The following is an 18,884-nucleotide window of genomic DNA, read 5'->3' on the forward strand; positions in this document are numbered from 1 at the left end:
GTATCTAATTAGTGTCAGGCTTCCTTCGGAGACTGGTGGAATGGGAAGCAGCTAGGATGATGCAAACACGTCATTACCCCTTCAGCTGTTCATCCCCATGCTCCATCTGTGTAGTTTCTAAGCAGTCAGATTCCAGCTTTTAACTAGTTTGTAAATTTCCGTTTCTACACGCTTTTCCCATCCACTCATGATTTTTTTAATTACAGCATTTTAATTACTTTCTCTGTTCAGCTGCTAAAATGCTGAGATTCATATCTTAGTTTTATCAGCTTTTCCCTTTTTTTGGCTCATGCAGTTTTCTATTTGTCATGAAATGTCAGAGTGGAATATTAATACATTGCAGTTTAGTTCTGTAATGTCAGGAATTTTTTTTTAAAAGATAAAAAGATGGACTGGAAGAAAAAAAACCCGCACCCCACCTCCTGGCCCACTGCAACTCTGCTGGGATCGCATCTCCTCTTCTCCTTCCCCTGCCGCCTCCCTGATGCCCACCTGGATCCCCATCTCCGGTCTGGCTCTCTAAATAATCCCCCCTCTCCCTACTCTCGGGGCCCTGAACCCTCCCCCCCACACACACCTGCCCAGGAACCTAGCTTCCTTGTGCTGTGTCCTGACAACCTCACCCCTGCCTGGGACCCAGGTGATTCTCCCTCCCCCTTTGTCTGAGGAAGGGGTATGCTGGTGTTCCCAGTTTCCATGTCCCCAAGTCCGTTTCTGTCTGGGGCAGGAGAGCTTTATTAAAATTGGAACTGCGATCCCGTTTAAATAGGCTTTGTTTTAAATAATATACCTTTAAAATTAAATTACAAATTATTATGGACTAAATGTATCATAACCTATTTAAATAACTTATGAATTACATTTAAAAACTAAATAGAACATGTGTCCTGTCCACTTTTAAAGAAATTCTACCAGTTCATTAGTGTAAGTTGCTGTGTAAGCACCCAGAACCAGTTTACATCAGCAGTAGCTTCTTCCGCAGGTCAAGAGAGAATGTTTTTATCACTTTGGTTTATTCAGCTAGTTCAATTCAATGATTAGTTCATTCACCGTTGCAAAACCGAGAGTTGACGAAGCAGAAAAACTTGTTTTCCTCTTCTCTCACTAAAAAACTGGTTATGAGAGCGTTCTAACATCTTGAAGAACATGATGACTAGATTAGAACTGTTAAATTCACTAAGGATATTTCCTTTGATTAATAAATGAATTTTAGATGCAAAATGTGTTTGCATACTTTTTTGTTATGCGTCCTTCACATGTTAGAGTTTTATTTCATACAAAAATTAAATGCTGATTTTTGTTTATTTTAAATGGAATTTCCATCCAGACATAAGTAGATGCAAATGGTGTGTTTTTAAAAAAGTAGCCAACACTTAGCAAATAATAAATGGAGTAAAACCTGTCTCTTAAATGTTCCTATTATAACCATTTTATAATAGAATAAAAATGTAAAAAGTAAGAATCTGATTACATGTAAGTTACACAATTACTGGGCATTTATTTAGTTGATAGTTGTACTGAGTGTATTCTCCTGGTTAGTAAATAGAAGCACCACATTTGGAATAAAGGTTATATTAGTTGGAAATCAACATATTTTAAAGGTTGCTAATCAATAAGATTCAACCATCCTTTAGGAAAATATTTTAAAAGTATAATTTAAATCAATGTTTTCTGCTTGCCGGTTTAATTCATGATTAAAATTAGAGATTTAAATCAAAGCTATTTAAATCAATCCACCCTGCTTCAGAGGTTGTTTGGTTCATCCCTGAAGGAGAAAGCACAGGGATGTGCTCATAGAATAGGTCCTAGGCTACTGGGGTTTTGTTGTCTGGTGCCTGTCTTGTTCTGGACAGTTGAGCTTGGGACACCAAGAGTTGGACAGCTTATGTGTTGCGGTTGGAGTCTGATTGTAAGGCTCTTCTAATAATAAAATCCCTTTGCAGAGTGAGGAGTGGAACCGGGACTCCAGCACTAGGTGATGTGAACAGCTGCACGCTTTGGAAGTCTTTAACTGACTTGCTGTGATTGAACCTGCCCTCCCAGGCTGTGTCTAGACTACATGCCTCCGTCGATGGAGGCTTGTAGATTAGACAGATAGGCAAAGGGAAATGAAGCGGCAATTTAAATAATCGCCGCATCATTTAAATTTACATGGCTGCCGCGCTGAGCCGACAAACAGCTGATCAGCTGTTTGTCGGCTCAGCGTGCTAGTCTGGACGCTCCCCTGCTGACATCAAAGCCCTTTGTCAGCAGCCCTGTTATTCCTCGTGGGATGAGGTTTACCGGGGCTGCCGACAAAGGGCTTTGATGTCGGCAGGGGAGCGTCCAGACTAGCGCGCTGAGCCGACAAACAGCTGATCAGCTGTTCGTCGGCTCAGCGCGGCAGCCATGTAAATTTAAATGAAGCCGCGATTAATTCCCTTTTTCGAATACACAAATCTACATTCCTCCGTCGACGGAGGCATGTAGTTTAGGCGTACCCCCATTGTCCTAACGTGGCCAGTCCCTGGTGCGCTCCTAGGAGATGAAAATGCCCCGGAGTTTGGGATCATCCTGGAGCACACCCCCACCTCCCAGGAAGCTGCACAAGCTGCATTTGCATGGACACCCTCCCCAGAAAAAAAAAGGGGAGTGGGAGGTGGCCAAAATATTTTTTGTTTGGGGCAGCAAAAAACCTAGAGACAGCCCTGTTCTGGACTCTGAGAATTTTGTTGCCTTTTCCTTGATGTAAGCAGGAGTCTTCAAACAATTGGAAATACGCTTTCTCATCCTTGTCGCATTTATGATGTATTCAGCCTTGCAGAACTTACATTCATATAACACTTTGTCTTAAGCTGTTTTATGAAGGAAATAATCCCACATATCACTATTAGGCTTAGTTCTTCTTTTCATACTGATGAAAACGCAATTACGCCTTTCACAAAAGAGAATAAATGTGTTATTACCTCTTTATATACTTTTGTGATGCTTCCAGAAAGTTCCATAACAGTCAGAATTCCTGACTCAAGAATGTTCTAGAAAGCTCCATAACATTCTGGAACATTCTATAACATTCCCGAAGTATTTTGAATGATCAAGAAAGCTCATTAACATTCAGGGTGTTCTGAAAGATGAATACAATATATTATTTCAAGAGGAAATGAAAAATTAGAAAATTCTCAGGAAATAATCTTTTGGAGAATATTCTCAGAATATTCTCATTCTTGGAGAATATTCTCCAGAGAATATTTTCACCTCACATCACGAGACCTGGGACCCCCTGAAAAGGGTGAATAGGGGTGCCCATGATCTCAGGATGCCCCCAAAGATGCAGAGTGAGAGGATGTGCGGGCCAGGAGCCAGCTAGATGCCCCCTTACCCTGGCAGAGCAGCACGAAGAGGATTCCAAGGCCTCGCCTGGTGCAAGAGCCGCACCAGGCTGGTGTTGGACACATGGGCTGTCGCGTGGGCAACCCCCTACCCTGGGGTGCACAGGCAGTGGAAACAGAAACAGCTTAAAAAGGAGCCGGAGGGTAGGGAGAGAGTGCAAGAGAAGTGGGCTGCAGCAGGCAGGGGTGGGGCAGGTCAGGGCAGATATATAGATGGCCCTAGTAAAAGTTGCCATTTATTAATTATAGCCTGAGGCTACGTCTAGACTGGCATGATTTTCCGCAAATGCTTTTAACGGAAAAGTTTTCCATTAAAAGCATTTTTGGAAAAGAGCTTCTAGATTGACACGGACACTTTTCTGCAAAAGCACTTTTTGTGGAAAAGCGTCCGTGCCAATCTAGACGCGCTTTTCCCCAAAAAAGCCCTGATTGCCATTTTTACAAAGTGTGCCCATTCCTTTCCTCGGGGGACAATAATCTGCTGCTCATTGTCTCCGGTGGAGTCATCGGTGGCGTTCTGCTCCTCTCGGTGCTGGCGATTGTGGTCTGCAAGGTAGCCAGAGCCAGGTGAGGGCCCCGGGCCAGGGCCTTGGAGGTCTCATGGCTTAGCCACAAAGAGGCTGTGTGGGCCACGGGCCTCACTCAGCACCAGGGGGCACAGCAGGTCCGGCATGAGAAGGGGCATGAGAGGAGGCAGGGGTGAACGTGCAGCCCGGTGCGCGGCGCCAGCAGGAAGGAGGTAGCCAGCTGGGGCACTCGACAGCAGGAGGAGGTGGGGCAACTCCCAGCTGGGCTCCTGGGCTCTCTGTGATAGGCAGCTGGCAGGTGAAAGGGGCTGGCTGGGGTGCCCCCTGGTCTGGGACAGTCTGAGCCACCTTCCCGGTGCCATTTAGGGAGGGCTGAAGCTCGCCCCTCCTCCTCCAGATGCTGCCTGTTGTTCCCCCTCCTGTCAGTGTCAGGGAGCCCCCCCAACTCGAACCCTGACTCCTGCACCCCCCCACACACTCCCTGCCCTGAGCCTCCCACCTGACACCCCCCAATCGCGTGCCCTCAGCGCCCCACACTCCACCCCACAGTTACATTTCTTACAGGTACTGTCATATCACAACCCCACCACCTCTGCCGCGAAGCCCCCCCCCCTTTCCCAGGGGATGCAGTTTAATAGTGCCAGTAAGAAATCGCATCTACTTTTACCCGTGAGTGGAGGGCAGACAGAGAGGCCCAGGGACCTGGCTGAGGAAGACTGAGGGGGGTGGATTCATTAGCCCTGTCACGACTGTTCCCCACTCTGGCGCCCTGAGTGCAGAAGGAGTTGCCTATGTGATGGGCCCATCCGGGCTGGTCCAGGCCATGTCTGGGCACCGCTGAGGGTGTCAGCTCAGGGCAAATTGCTCAGAACCAGCCCCAGGCCTAACACACAGGTGAGGGGTTATAGACCCCAATCTCACTGTGACGTGGTGGGGGTAACTTGTCCGCTGCTATGCTGGGCAGTGGGCTGTGGGTGACCTCTGCTGTCTGTAGCAGACCCAGCAGGGTAGGGGGTGAGTCGTTATGCAAAGAGGGTCTCTCAACCTGTCTGACCAGCTACCCCCCAGGGAGAGAGACAAAGGAAGGTGGAATGCTGCCCTAGCTGGGGGGCAGGGCTAGAAGAGAGTTAGTTAGTGGCTGGCTGGGATCATGGAGGAAGCAGCTTAGGCAACAGGCTGGGACTTAGGAGCCGAGACTCCCCATATCAAGGGGGGCTGAGGCATCCTAGGCCTGCCCTGGAGCCAGATTACATCTGTGCTGTGCTGTATCCTGGAGAAGCAATAAACTCCCTCTATTTTAGTGGCTGGTGGACTCTGTTCGTGCCACTACAGGGGTGCAGGAGGCGGGGGAACCCCAATGCGTCGTCACACTCACCTACCCCGAACAGATTCTCCCGGTCCCAATGAACCAGCCACAGCCGGTCAATTTACACTCTGGATCTTACCCACAAGAGCACGCTGGGCCGATCCTTTAGAATCGAAAATCTAAAGGTTTTCTAACAAAACAAAGAAATGGTTGAGAGTGAGGTTGTTCAGGAGAATACATCACACACAACAATGACCAAGGTCTTGATGCAGACTCTTAGCAGAGATGTTACAAACTGCTGGCTTAAAAGTCTCTAGTGTACATCCTATGTCAGCAATCCTTCCCGGCTCACTGTCCCTAGCAAGGCTGCATCTGGGATCAGTAGCAAGACTGAAGCCAAAATGGAGACAGCCTCACGGCACTTATATACCTCTGGTGTCTCCCAAACTGGAGTTGCTTACTACGTCGCAGTTCCAAAAGAGGACTTCTTCCAATCTCGCTTTCAAAAGCAGAGCTTTCGAAAGTGAAAGTAGTCGGGACGTGGTTTTTCTTGGTAACCTCCACTTTCTCGAAAAGCCACGTAAGCCACATTTTTTGAGGAAGAGAAGGTTTTTGAAAAAGGGGGGGTTGCCGAAAAAGCATATCGTGGAATTTGCATATCCTCGTTTGGAACTTCGGCGTAGTCTAAACAAGCCCTCGGTGACCTGTCTGTGTTTCACATGCAATAAGCCACAATGTACTGGGCAGTCTGCAGGTTTCCAGACACATTGCTCGGGTGAGTATTGGCCAACTCAGAGAGTTGTGGTCCATCAGCAGTGCTAATTAGCACAGTCACTCACTGAACGGTCCTTCCTCCCAAAAGGCGGCCCAGGCCCATTGCTCCCTCCCAGATAGAGAACATTTACAACTTGCCAATTAGCCCGTTATGAGACGGGATTTTCAGGATTCTCCTCCACGTCGGTCTTCTCTCCTGAGCCTCCAGTCTCTCGCTCCGTGTCTCTCTCTCTCTCTTCCTCCTAATGCCTCCCCACCCCCAGCTCTCCTTCGCCTCCTGCCTCTCTCTCTGTCTCTCTGGGTGTGTCTAGACTACATGCCTCCTTCGACGGAGGCATGTAGATTAGCCAGATCGGAAGAGGGAAATGAAGCCGCGATTAAAATAATCGCGGCTTCATTTAAATTTAAATGGCTGCCCCGATCTGCCGATCAGCTGTTTGTCGGCAGATCGGGGCAGTCTGGACGCGATGCACCGACAAAGAAGCCTTTCTTCATCGGCACAGGTAAACCTGGTTTCACGAGGCTTACCTGTGCCGATGAAGAAAGGCTTCTTTGTCGGCGCGTCGCGTCCAGACTGCCCCGATCTGCCGACAAACAGCTGATCGGCAGATCGGGGCAGCCATTTAAATTTAAATGAAGCCGCGATTATTTTAATCGCGGCTTCATTTCCCTCTTCCGATCTGGCTAATCTACATGCCTCCGTCGAAGGAGGCATGTAGTCTAGACACACCCTCTCTTTCTCTTCTCTTCCCCGTCCTGCCTCTCACTCAGGGGACTGCAGAGCCCAAATAGCCACTTCCTCCCCCGCGGCGGCCCTGTTGAGTGGTGCAGAAGTCAGCCGAGCTCCATGGTGGGAGGCGAAGGATGTGACTCAGGCAACAGCACTGCCCAGAGGGAACAGCCAACATTTCAGCGTTATAGAGTCACAGACATTGGGCTACTTTATATATGATACAAGAACAGAGCCCATATTCATAACTTCACATACAAACATCATAGAAGCACATGAGTAGCATACACAGAATCTGTAGATTATAAGCTTTCGTTTGACACCTCACATGGCCCACTTGGTACAGAATTTAGGGCAAACACCCTCCCGCCCCCAGTGGGCGCAGCAGTGATCTGTCTGCTTCCTTTAAAATCCAATAATGTGACAGCCTGCAGAAACCTTCAAATTCTTTGCCTCTATTAGCTTCTCTTTTTAAAAACTCCCTACAGTCACAAATTCCCTGGCCTTGGCAGGTAGCTGCTACCACCCAAGGGGAGAGGAAACAAACAACCCTTTCTTCTTGAATGCAGGAAGAAAGCACTCGGGAACTTGAAAGCAAATAAAATAACCAGAGTGCATCTAACTAGGCATTCCCTATCTACTCACGTATCCATTGCATGTCCAATATTCCTTGTAGGCACGGTAGTTCTACCTGGTTCCATTCATTTTGTTCTCCCAGGTCCTGGCATAAAATTCGAATACAAAGAAGAAAAATCAAACGGGATTTTTTTCATTTCAAATCTCTACACCTTCCCCCATTGGCTCTCCTGGCTCCCTGACAACACCTCCTCACTACCTGCGTTTAACCCTTTGGTTACTGAATGCTGGGATGTTCAGAAAAGACCAGCTCTCCTCCCATCCATCCCACGGACACAGGGAGAAACCCATGGAAAGTGGGCCACTGGACGGGAACTGGACAGAATCTGGCTGCTTTTCTGTAGTATGAGGCTTCTCTAAGAATTTGTCCATGAAATGTCCTGCCACTGGTTAACCTGTGGGACTCCCTTCCACTAGATATTATCAGTGTTAACCCAGAGGATCCCCTTTTGCTAAATGATACAACCCTTAGCCCACGGGACTCCCTGACATTAGGGATTAGTTGTGTTAAACTCTGGGACTCGCTGCTGTGGGGATACTCATCGACAGTTCCAGGGCTGTGGGAACCAAACTAAACCCATTTCCTTCTGCAGGAAAGATGGGAAGGAGGGTCCTTCAATGGAGGCAACGGGGAGCAGAGGCCATCCTCCAGAGGGGGGAAGCCCAACAAGGAGAAGAAAGAGGAGCAGTTCTACCTGTACAAGGCCAGCGCAGGCAGAAAGGTGGGGAACACCAGGGCTGCATGCTTCCCCTGCCACCCTCAGGGCTAAGCAGGGAGGGACCTGCTCGTTCCCTGGATGTATGGGGGCTGTCTCCTGGCAGGCAGGACTGGCCCCAATGCCCCAGCAGAGCACTAGGGGGCGCTTTTGTTCTTCAGATTGTCGTCATTGAAGTACAGGCCAGCACAGCCGAGTGCTCGTGGTAACCAGACGTCTCCCTGGTTTGTCAGAGCTGGGGGGTCATGGATCCCAGTGTCCTGGCCAGATTCCCACATCGTTAATTACATTTGCCCTCCTAAGAATCACTTGGTTGCCATAGATACATTAGTCTTCCTTTCCTGCCCTGGTCACCTTTGTGGTAGCACACGCGTCATCCCCATGTGGCGTTGTGTGGGGCTCTTCCCCCAGCTGCCCCAACCCAGAGGTGGCTGCACCTAAGTCACTATGGGAACCAACCCTTCCGCTTTGTATCCTCAGGAGCTGAGCACTGATGACGACGAAGCCATAGAGCGAGTGGAAAACTATGAGAATTTAGCAGGACGAGGAGATGCAGTTTACAAGAACATGGACAATTTGCAGCCCCATTTTCTGTCTGACCAGGAAAGCGTATATTCCAATGTCTAATCCTAGAGTGGGAGGGGGAGAGCTGACAGTGCTTCTAAATCTCTCTTCTATTTAAACACGTTTCTATCGCTAGGTTAATAGTAGCTAGAACTATGGGGGTGAGCGGTGGGATGGCTGGTGACATGGTGGGGGAAGTGGGATACGCTGGGAACCAACACGTCAGCAACTGAGTTAAGAAATAGAGTCTCTCGCAGCAACATGATGTGTTATAGAGATGTGTTATAGAGATATGTTGGAGATGTGTTGTCTTATAGAGAGGCGAACACTAAGAAGAGAGAATTGTTCTACCTTCTCTAATTTCCTGAGTTAAAAAAATCTCCCTAAAATCCTGGAAGGGGAAAATCTCAGGGGCTGAAAAGGGTCAAAGGCCCCATCAGGGCAGGGATAAAGGGGTGACTTGAAAAACTGGTTTATGAAAGAACTCATCACACCTGCTATGAAGTGCAATTTTATTGCCTGGTTGATCAGTGTTAACCCCTGGAACTCCCTGCCGCTGGCTATTAGTTACCTAATCACTGCTGCAGCACTTAAATGGGCGATATTTTACTCACTCTTCCTTTCTAAATCTTGAGTTCCATCCCTGATGCTTCGTGCAAAACTGGTGGTGGATTTTGCTGTAAGTTTTTTCAAAATACAGGTATCTATTTTTGTACTTTCAATGCTTTCACAGTGGTTTGATTATATTATCATAGTGGGGTTAACCTGCTGGACTCCCTGCCGTTGGGTGGTAACAGGGTTAGCCCTGGAATGTTCTGCCACTGGCTATTAACAATACTTCCTGCAATGGGGTATCAATGAGGCTTGACTGCATTCCTCCCTGCCCCTGGGAATTAGTGTGGGTAACCCCAGGGATTTCCTGCTTCTTCTTCTTAGAAGATTTATCTCTTGAGGTCATATCAGTGTTAACCTATGGAACTCAGAGCTGCAGGGTGGCTCTTATAGTTAAATTCCATGCCAGTCTCATGAGGAACAGGGGAATGGGGGCCGGGGTCTATTCCCCTCTCAGGAGTATGAGCTCTGATCTGGCCAAGGGCAGGGGACTGGCTGGCTTGGTGGGGCAGGAATTGGGACCTGGGGTCTCTCCCCTCTAGGGGAGCACTGCTTGTGGAATTGGACCAGCCAGTGGGGCAGACTGGGGGGTTGAGGTGGGGTTGAAATGGAACCTTCCTCCCATCCCCTGGGTGCTCCCATGAGGACACCCCAGAACAAGAGTTGCCGTCTGCACCCAGCATGGGGCATGTGACTATGGGGTAGAAGCGGGGCACACTGACATGCACACAGTGTGTGGGTCGCTCGAGGGACAACCTGCCCTTCCTATGTTCATCCATGTTCCTAAAACTAGGACAGCGTGGCTAAGTCTAGACTGCACGCCCTTTTCAACAGAGGCTTTTTCAAAAGTATCCTTCGAAAAAGCCTGTCGATAAAGAGCTTCTAGGCTACAATCAGTATGTTCGAAAAAGCAAGACCGTCTAGATGCTCTCTTTCAAAAAAGCACAGTTTGTATGCAATAGCGCCTTTTTTCAAGAGTACTTTTGAAAAAAGGTGTTATTCCTCATAAAATGAGGTTTACTGCTGTCGACAAAACCACCACGGTCTGTCAATTTACTGTTGACAGCACACGGCGGTAGTCTAGATGCAGATATAATTTTTTTTTTTTTTAAAAAGGCCACTTTTTTTTTATAAAAACCCTGTAGTCTAGACACACCCTTTGAGCCCCATGCGGTACCATGTGAAAACTCATAACCCGCTGAACATTATGGTCTTGGTGAAATACAGGGAGCAACCCTTTATGGCGATTGAAGAGTCTACGGTATGGCTGTTGCTGTAATTCTGGGTAACACCTACACACAATTTTTTCAAAGAGAAAGGCACATGGGGCCCAGACCTGTTTGACGGAGCCATTGTCCAGCAGGGCAGAGGGAAGGTGTTTATGGCAAATGTACATTTCCTCAGTGAAAGCTCAAATCCCACAACCTTACCAGACTCTGTCGGCTGCTCCCCAGTTGGTGGGGTGGGGGGAGGAGCTGCTCAAGGAGGAGAATGGTGGGAAAAGGAGACAGTGGATCCCTTTTAGCTCTCGCATTCTTGCTAAGAGACACCAGAGAGCCGAGGCGCTCGGGAAGGAGGACCCAGGCTGCAGGGGAGGTGGCTGGGCCCTGTACTGCAGCTCGTGAGGAGACAAATAATTTCCTTTGTGGTTTGTTTAGCTGGTGCCCTGAGCCGTGGGTCAGTTTCCTCCAGCCCGGCGTAGGGCTGGGGCGGTTCTTTGGCCTTTTCTGAGCTGATAGACATAGTCTGAGCTCCCATGGCGCTGGGCGCTGGGTTTGGGCAGAGGCCGGAGGGGGAAGAGTTTCCCGGTGATGCAACATTGCGGGGGGCTGGAGGGACAGACAATCCCCAGCCCTGCTCGCACCCTGTCCAATGTCACCCCTTGTCAAATGCAGCAATTCCCAGCAGCGGGTGTGAAACCAGAGCGAGGGTGTGACTGACGCAGTGCTGAGCACACAGGCTGTGGAGGACGGAAACACAGCGCTGGCTGCCCCTAGCAATGTCTGCGTGTGGATGGGGGCAGGCAGGGCCCATGGGCCTGCGCTGTGTGGGACCGGACAGGTTTTGCAGGATGTGGCTTCCCCAAGGGGGTGGGAGTTGTAGGCTCTGCAGTGCACCTGCTCTAACCACTAGCCCTCGCTCTCCTCCCAGCAGCCCCTTTTCTAACCACTAGGTCACTCTCCTCTTCTCTCTTCAGCTCATTCCTCCTTGCTCCTCAGGCCCTCCACATGCAGGGACCTGAGACCCCCTGAAAGGAGCCAATCGGGGCGCCCGTGAGGCCTGGCTGCCGGCTACCCCCAAAGCTGCGGAGTGAGAGGATGTGGGGGCCAGGAGCCAGCCAGATGCCCCCTTGCACCAGGCGAGGCCTCGGAATCCTCCTCGCGGTGCTCTGCCAGGGTAAGAGCTGCAGGGAGCCGGGGGCAGGAATCCCGCAGCGCCGGGGAGAGACCCAGGACTCCTGGCTTCAGACGCCTTCCTGTGCCAGAGCTGAGACTGTCAGATACAGGACGGTGCGAGGGGCACAGGCAGGGTGGGGGCTGTGGGTCGGAGTTATGGGGCACTGGTAGAGCTCGAGGCTGTGGGTCGGGGTTATGGGGCACTGGAAGAGCTGGGGGCTGTGGGTCGGGGTTATGGGGCACTAGCAGGGTTGGTCTGTTCCCCTGCAGCCCAGCTCTCCCAGGGGCAGGTCTATCGGATCCAGGTGGCGCCCCATGTCACGGTGCAGCAGGGCCTCTGCGTGCTGCTCCCCTGCCATTTCACAGCCGATTTCGAGTCCCCCGGGCCTGTCTACAAATACTGGTTCCTCAAAGGTGCCGACTGGCACCGCGGTGTGCCCGTGGCCAGCACCAACCCGGACAGGCCCCCGAAGGAGCCCAGGGGTCGGATCCGCCTGGCTGGGGAAGCTGAGAACGACTGCTCCCTGATCATCAGCGACGTGCGGGCTGAAGACCGCGGGCACTACTACTTCCGCTTTGAGAAGGGAGAGAGCAAATACAGCTACCTGGAGATCCAGCCACTGGTGAACGTCACAGGTGCGGCAGGGGACCCAGTAATACTGAGCTCGGTTATGCCCAGTGGTGGGGAGGTCCATGAGAGAATTCCAATATCCATTGGCAGGGAGTTCCGTGGATTAACTCAGTAATTCCCCAAAGGGCTGAATCTTAATGGTTTTTCCTCCCTAGAGCTGAGGGACCAGCCAGTCCTGAGGGTCCCTGAGGTGCTGAAGCCCGGGCAGCCAGTGAATGTGACCTGCCAGGCTCCGGGCACCTGCTCTGGGACCCCTCCTCAAATCACCTGGACAGGAGGGTTCAACTCCACGGACATGAACGTCTCAGAGCCCCAGGGGAACGGCAGCGTCTCCTACAGCTCCGTGCTCCACTTCACGCCCACCCTGGCGCACGATGGCAAAGAGCTCGGCTGCACCGTCACGTACCCTGCGGTCGGGGTGTCCACCCGCCGAGCCCTCCGGCTCCACGTCAGCTGTGAGTCACCCCGTGGAGCTCCAAAATCGGGGGGGGGGGGTAGTGTTTATGGGGGGACAGGCAGAACTCTTGGGTTCTTTCTATGCCTGGCAATGTGAGGGAAGTGGGGGCTAATGGCTGGGGAAGGTGTGGAGCTGAGAGCTAGGAGGTCAGTGGGGTCCCAGGAGGCAAATCCCCTATACGCCCTGTGTCCCATTGCAGACATGCCGGAGCTACTGCGGGTGGGGGGTGGAGGAAGTGCACGGTGCGGCTACGTGTTACTGCGCAGCCAAGGGGAACACCCCACCCCGGCTGCAGTGGCACCTGCCCAACCGCACCCTTCCTGGGCACTTTGAGGGATCCTGAGCTGTGGACCAAGTCCTGGGTTCGAGGCCGAGCCGTGAATGGGGAGCTGCAGGGCCTGGCTGGTGCCCAGGCTAACATGTCCTGAGCCACTGCCAACGCCCACAGGCACAGCTGGGGGGGCTGCAGGTCGGGGTTATGGGGCACTGGCAGACCTGGGGGCTGTGGGTTGGGATCCAGGGGCACTAGCAATGCTTGTCTGTTCCCCTGCAGCCCAGCTCTCCCAGGGGCAGGTCTATCAGATCCACGTGGCGCCCCATGTCACGGTGCAGCAGGGCCTCTGTGTGCTGCTCCCCTGCCATTTCATAGCCAATTTCGAATCCCCCGGGCCTGTCTACAAATACTGGTTCCTCAAAGGCGCCGACAAGGATCATGGTGTGCCTGTGGCCAGCACAAACCCGGACAGGCCCCCGCAGGCACCCAGAGGCCGGATCTGCCTTGCTGGGGAAGCCGAGAACGACTGCTCCCTCAGCATCAGCGATGTGCGGGCTGAAGATCGGGAGCACTACTACTTCCGCTTTGAGAAAGGAGAATGGAAATACAGCTACCTGGAGATCCAGCCGCTGGTGAACGTCACAGGTGCAGCAGGGGGCCCAGTAATACTGAGTTTAGTTATGTCCAGTGGTGGGGAGTCCCGTAGGTGATTCCAAATAATACACTGTTGCAGGGAGTTCCACAGGTTACCTCCTATAATTCCCAGTGGCAGGATGTTCCTCGGTTTAGTTCCAATAATACTCAGTGGTGGGGAGTTCCACAGATTAGGCACAGTTATACCCAGTGAAGGACAGTTCCTCCAGTTAGCACGAATAATATCACGTGGCATGGCATGCCGGGGATTAACCCCAGTAATTCCCCAAGGGACTGAATCTTAATGGTTTCTCCTGCCTAGAACTGAGGGACCAGCCAGTCCTGAGGGTCCCTGAGGTGCTGAAGCACGGGCAGCCAGTGAATGTGACCTGCCAGGCTCCGGGCACCTGCTCTGGGACCCCTCCTCAAATCACCTGGACAGGAGGGTTCAACTCCACGGCCATGAACGTCTCTGAGCCCCAGGGGAACGGCAGCGTCTCCTACAGCTCCGTGCTCCGCTTCACGCCCACCCTGGTGCACGATGGCAAAGAGCTCAGCTGCACCGTCACGTACCCTGCGGTCGGGGAGTCCACCCGCCGAGCCCTCCGGCTCCACGTCGGCTGTGAGTCACCCAGTGCAGCATTGGCAGGGAAGTGGGGGCTTGCAGTTACATGGGACAGGCAGGACTCCTGGGTTCTATGCCTGGCAATGTGAGGGAAGTGGGGGCTAGTGGTTGTAGAGGGGGTGGAACTGAGAGCCAGGAGGGCAGTGGGGTCCCAGGAGGTAAATCCCCCACACGCCCTGTGTCCCGTTGCAGATGCGCCAGAGCTGCTGCCGGGGGGGAACTGCACGGTGCGGGGCAGCGGACCCGGGGGGGCGGCCACGTGTTACTGCGCGGCCGAGGGGAACCCCCCACCCCGCCTCCAGTGGCTCCTGCCCAACCGCACCGTCCCCGGGGACTTCGAGGGCCCTGAGCTGCGGGCCAATTCTTGGGTGCAAGGCCGAGATGTGAGCGGGGAGCTGAGGGGCCCGGCCGGGGCTCTGGTCAACGTGTCCTGTGTCGCCACCAACGCCCACGGGGAGAGCCAGACTGAGCTGCCCATCGTGCCTGCAGGTACCTGGGACCGGTGGGAACAGGGGTGGGGTCCCTGCTACCATAATTACCCATGTGTACACCCCAGCCTGGGTATATGCTGCATGGCTGGGGCAGCTGGGTGGTAGGAGCTGGCATGGGGTGTACTGCTACGATAATTACACTCCTACACAGTCGTGTCTGCTAGTACCGTAATTACTCTTCTACACAGATTGGTCCAAATATAATTTGCCTTTTATTTAAAAAAGAGAGAGTGTGGGGGTGGGGTTACTGTATATTTTCACACCCAAATAGAAGTCACCACTCCCCAACTTACCTCACGGCCAGGGGAACCCAAGAATCGCTGGGAAGCTAGTGAACACTTACCCTACTTTCTTAGATATACACCAGGCTCCTGCTTAATGTCTATGAGGGGAGGGAACAATAGCACCTTCCCCCCTGTGGATGGGCAGGTTGTAACTAACCGTAATTACCCACATACACATGCTTCCCCAAACCCTGCTTGACACCATGAATCCCACTTCTAACACCAACTGTGTCCGTGCCTCTCCTCAGGTGATGATAATTTCCTGCTCATAGTCTCCTGTGGAGTCACTGGCGGCATTTTACTCCTCTTGATTCTGGCGATAGTGGTCTGCAAGGTAGCCAGAGCCAGGTGAGGGCACAAACCCAGGGGCTTAGAGTGGAGGGCAGACAGACCATGAGAACTGACCGAGGAGGACTGAGGGTGGTGAATCCATTAGCACACAGGGAGATACCCATGGAAAGAAGGCAACTGAGAAAGGACTGGATGCTGATCTCCTGTAGCATGAGGCTCCTCTGAGACAGAATTAGCCTACAGAATCTCTGCCACTGGGTAGTAGCAGTGATAACCTGTGGAACTCCGTGCCACCAGATATTATGAAAGTTAACCCATAGGATCCCCTGACACTAAATGATAGAATCCTTAACCAATGGGACTCCCTGCCACTAAGTAGAAGTAGGTTTAACCCTAGGAACTCCCTGCCACTGGGGATTGGTTGCATTAACCTCTAGGACTAGCAGCTCCAGGGCTGTGGGAACTGAGCTAAAGCTGTGCTCTCCTGCAGGAAAGACACAGAGGAGGGTCCTTCAAGCTACGACAACGGAGGCAACAGGGAGCAGCAACCGTCCCCCTATGGGGAGAAGCCCAGCAAGGCGAAGAAAAAGGAGCAGTTCAATCTGTACAAGGCCAGTGCAGGAGGAGAGGTGAGGAATGCCAGGGTCGTGGGCCTCTGCACATGCCCTCCCTGGATGCGTGGCAAGCAGGGCTGTTCCCAGAGCCCCAACACAGCACTAGGGGGCGCTGTGCTGCAGTTGTTCTCCCTGAAATACTGGCCAAAGCCTCCGAGTGCTGTTGGTAACCAGACATCTTCTCTGCTTGTCAGAGCTTGGGAGTCATGGATCTGGCTGTTCTGGCCGGATTCCCAGATAATTAAAGGCATTTGCCTTCCAAACAGCCATGCTGTTGCTCTAGATGCATTAGTCTTCCTTCCTGCCCCTGGCTGCATATTGACACCAAGTGAGCTGTCCCTATGTGGCGCTGTATGGGGCTGTTCCCCAGCTGCTCCACCCCAGAGGTAGCTGCATCTCAGTCACCATGTGAATCAACCCTTTTTGCAGCCTCCAGAGCTGAGCAGTGATGACTATGTGAACATGGAGCAAGTGGAAGATGATGAGAATTCAGCAGGAGGAGGAGATGGAGTCTACGAGAACATTGGCAATTGGCAGCCACATTTGCCATCTGACCAGATCTACTGCAGTGTCTATTCCTAGAGCGAGAGTGGAAGAGCTGACAGTGCTTCTAAGTACCTCTTCTATTTAAGCAAATGCTTGTTTTGCTTGTGATAACTGTTGCGAGTGTCATGGGTATGAGTGGTGGGATGGCTGGTGGCGACATGGTGGGTGAAGTGGGATACGCCTAGAATCAGCTTACCCCTGGGATTCCCTGCTTCTTGCTATTAGCGGAGTTAGCCTGCAGGACTGCCTGCCACCGGGGATCAGTAGATTTCTCTCCTGTGGTCACATCGGAGTTAACCCAAGGAACTCACAGCCCTCCCCCCATGCTTTGTGAGAATTGGTGTATGTAACTTGAAGCTACTTTAGGCAAAATCAGTCACATGATGCAGCATTTTTAAAGCTACCATCTGCTGAATGTCCATATTCACTTTCTGTGCATGGATCTTTGTGTGGGGAGTTAGAAATGTGAAGTGTGAATCTGTGTTTAAATCTAGACATTGGCGTGTGAGCCAGTAGTGGCACTGGGGAACTGAATGGCCCAGTGCTCAAGGTCACAGTCTGTCAATGGGCTTGTTTTTCCTGTAAGCCTGGATTGTGATTGGTTCTACAAAGACCAGTGGCCAGGCCAGCCTCCACTGGAACCCATTTTGCATGTGGAACTTTCCTAGTGAGACAATTTTGGACTGAACACAAAGAATTCCCACCCTGGGCAAAGAGGTAGAAAGGGGGCAATAGGGGCAGTGGCCAGATGCCAGGAGACCCCTGATTTACATCCTGTGACGGACCGGGCAGTGTCTGGGCACCACCGAGAGTGTCCACTCTGGGCGAATTGCTCATACAAGGGCTCCCTACAGCCCCTGACTGGAGGCCTCTCCCAAGTAGGCCACAAACCAGTCACACCGAGCGCTTCAGCTGCCATTCTGTCCAACAGGAAACCTCATGAGCAAAACCCCTCAGATATCCCAGTTCTCCCTGTGCCCCAATCAGCCCCAGGCCTAACGCACAGGTGAGGGGTTAAACAACCCAATCTCACCTATCCTGAATGGGTTCTCCCGGTCCCAAGAAACCAGCCACGGTTCCCAGGTCAATTTACACTCTGGACCTTACCCACAAGATCACGCTGGGCCGATCCTTTAGCATCTACAATCTAAAGGTTTGTTACTAAGAGAAAGAAAAGTGTGAGAGTGAGGTTGTTAAGGAGAATACGTTACATGCATCAAATCATCAGGTTCTCAATGCAGGCTCTCAGCAGAGACGTGACAAAGTGCTGGCTTAAAAGTCTCTGATGCACATCCTATGTCGGGATGAGCCAATGATTCTTCCCGGCTCGCTGTCCCTCACAAGGATGCATCTGGGATCAGTAGGAAGATTGAAGACAAAATGGAGACAGCCTCATGGCACTTAGATATCTCTGCTGTGTCCCAAACTGGAGTTGGTCACATGATTAAGGTTATGTGTACACCAGTGTTTCTCAATTTTATCTGGCCATGGAACCCTTTTCAGCTTTTCAGAATTTCAAAGAACTCCTACGTCAAGGGGAAAAAAAGTACCCAAAAATTCATGAAAATCACATTCCTTCCCGAAGACCCCACCCCTTTGAGGCCACATCTTCTCTGTTCCCCTCCTCTCCATCACGTGCTATCCCCAGCACTTATACACTCTCCCTGGGTTGAGACAGGAGGTGCAGGCTCTGGGGTGGGAATGAAGGATTTGGGTGTGGGAAGTGGTGAGAAGTACAAGCTCTGGGAGGGAATCTGGATGGAGGAGAACAGGCTGTTGGCTCGGGGAGGGAGCTCCAGGCTGGGGAGTGTTGGGCTCAGGTGGAAGGTTGGGGTGCTGAGCACGTCACAGGTTTGTGGATGTGAGGGTGCAGGAGTTTTGGCTGGATATGTGAGGGGCTCAGGGCAAGGAGGCTGTGAGTATGATGGGCTCAGGACAGAATTGTGATGCATGGATGTGCAGGAGTGTTGAGGCAGAAGACTGAGGATCTGGGGGTGCAGGAGTTTGGGGATGTAAGAGGCTCAGGACAGGGGGTTCCAGTGTATGATAAGCTGAGATTTGGGGTCAGGTGGTGCAGGGTTATGATGCTGCAGTGAGATGGTGATTTTGCATGTTGGCCAGGCTTCGTTTTTAAATAAAATATTCTGTCAAACACAAAATGTTTCAGTGTTTTTATTTATGAGAGGGGCGGGGAATCTGTTTTGAGTCAAGCATCACTGACCCACAGAAAAGTCAGTTGGGGCCACACAAGTGAGATGCAAAAAATCCCCCCAAGCCTCACTAATGTGGTCCCAACTGTGCTGGTGGGGGCAGGGGACAGGGTGCTAGTGGGTGCTGGGTCCAGGGAGAGGGTGCTGCTGGGTGGCAGGATTCTGTCAGGATGCTGGGTTCAGGGACATGGTCCTGCTG

General features: G+C 51.8%; 1 protein-coding gene across 1 annotated transcript; it reads left to right on the forward strand.

Moving 5' to 3' along the window:
- The first annotated feature begins 12,419 nt into the window (after positions 1-12,419).
- LOC142819700 (sialic acid-binding Ig-like lectin 13) lies at positions 12,420-18,489 on the forward strand. The gene is made up of 7 exons (XM_075908239.1): positions 12,420-12,715; positions 13,271-13,636; positions 13,947-14,246; positions 14,442-14,738; positions 15,273-15,372; positions 15,806-15,944; positions 16,359-18,489. The coding sequence occupies exons 1-7, from the start codon at positions 12,556-12,558 to the stop codon at positions 16,509-16,511; spliced, it is 1,515 nt and encodes a 504-aa protein (XP_075764354.1). The 5' UTR covers positions 12,420-12,555; the 3' UTR covers positions 16,512-18,489.
- The last annotated feature ends 395 nt before the right edge of the window (positions 18,490-18,884 follow it).

The sequence above is a fragment of the Pelodiscus sinensis genome, chromosome 24, assembly GCF_049634645.1.
Source record: "Pelodiscus sinensis isolate JC-2024 chromosome 24, ASM4963464v1, whole genome shotgun sequence".
In the NCBI taxonomy this organism is placed as follows: Eukaryota; Metazoa; Chordata; order Testudines; family Trionychidae; genus Pelodiscus; species Pelodiscus sinensis.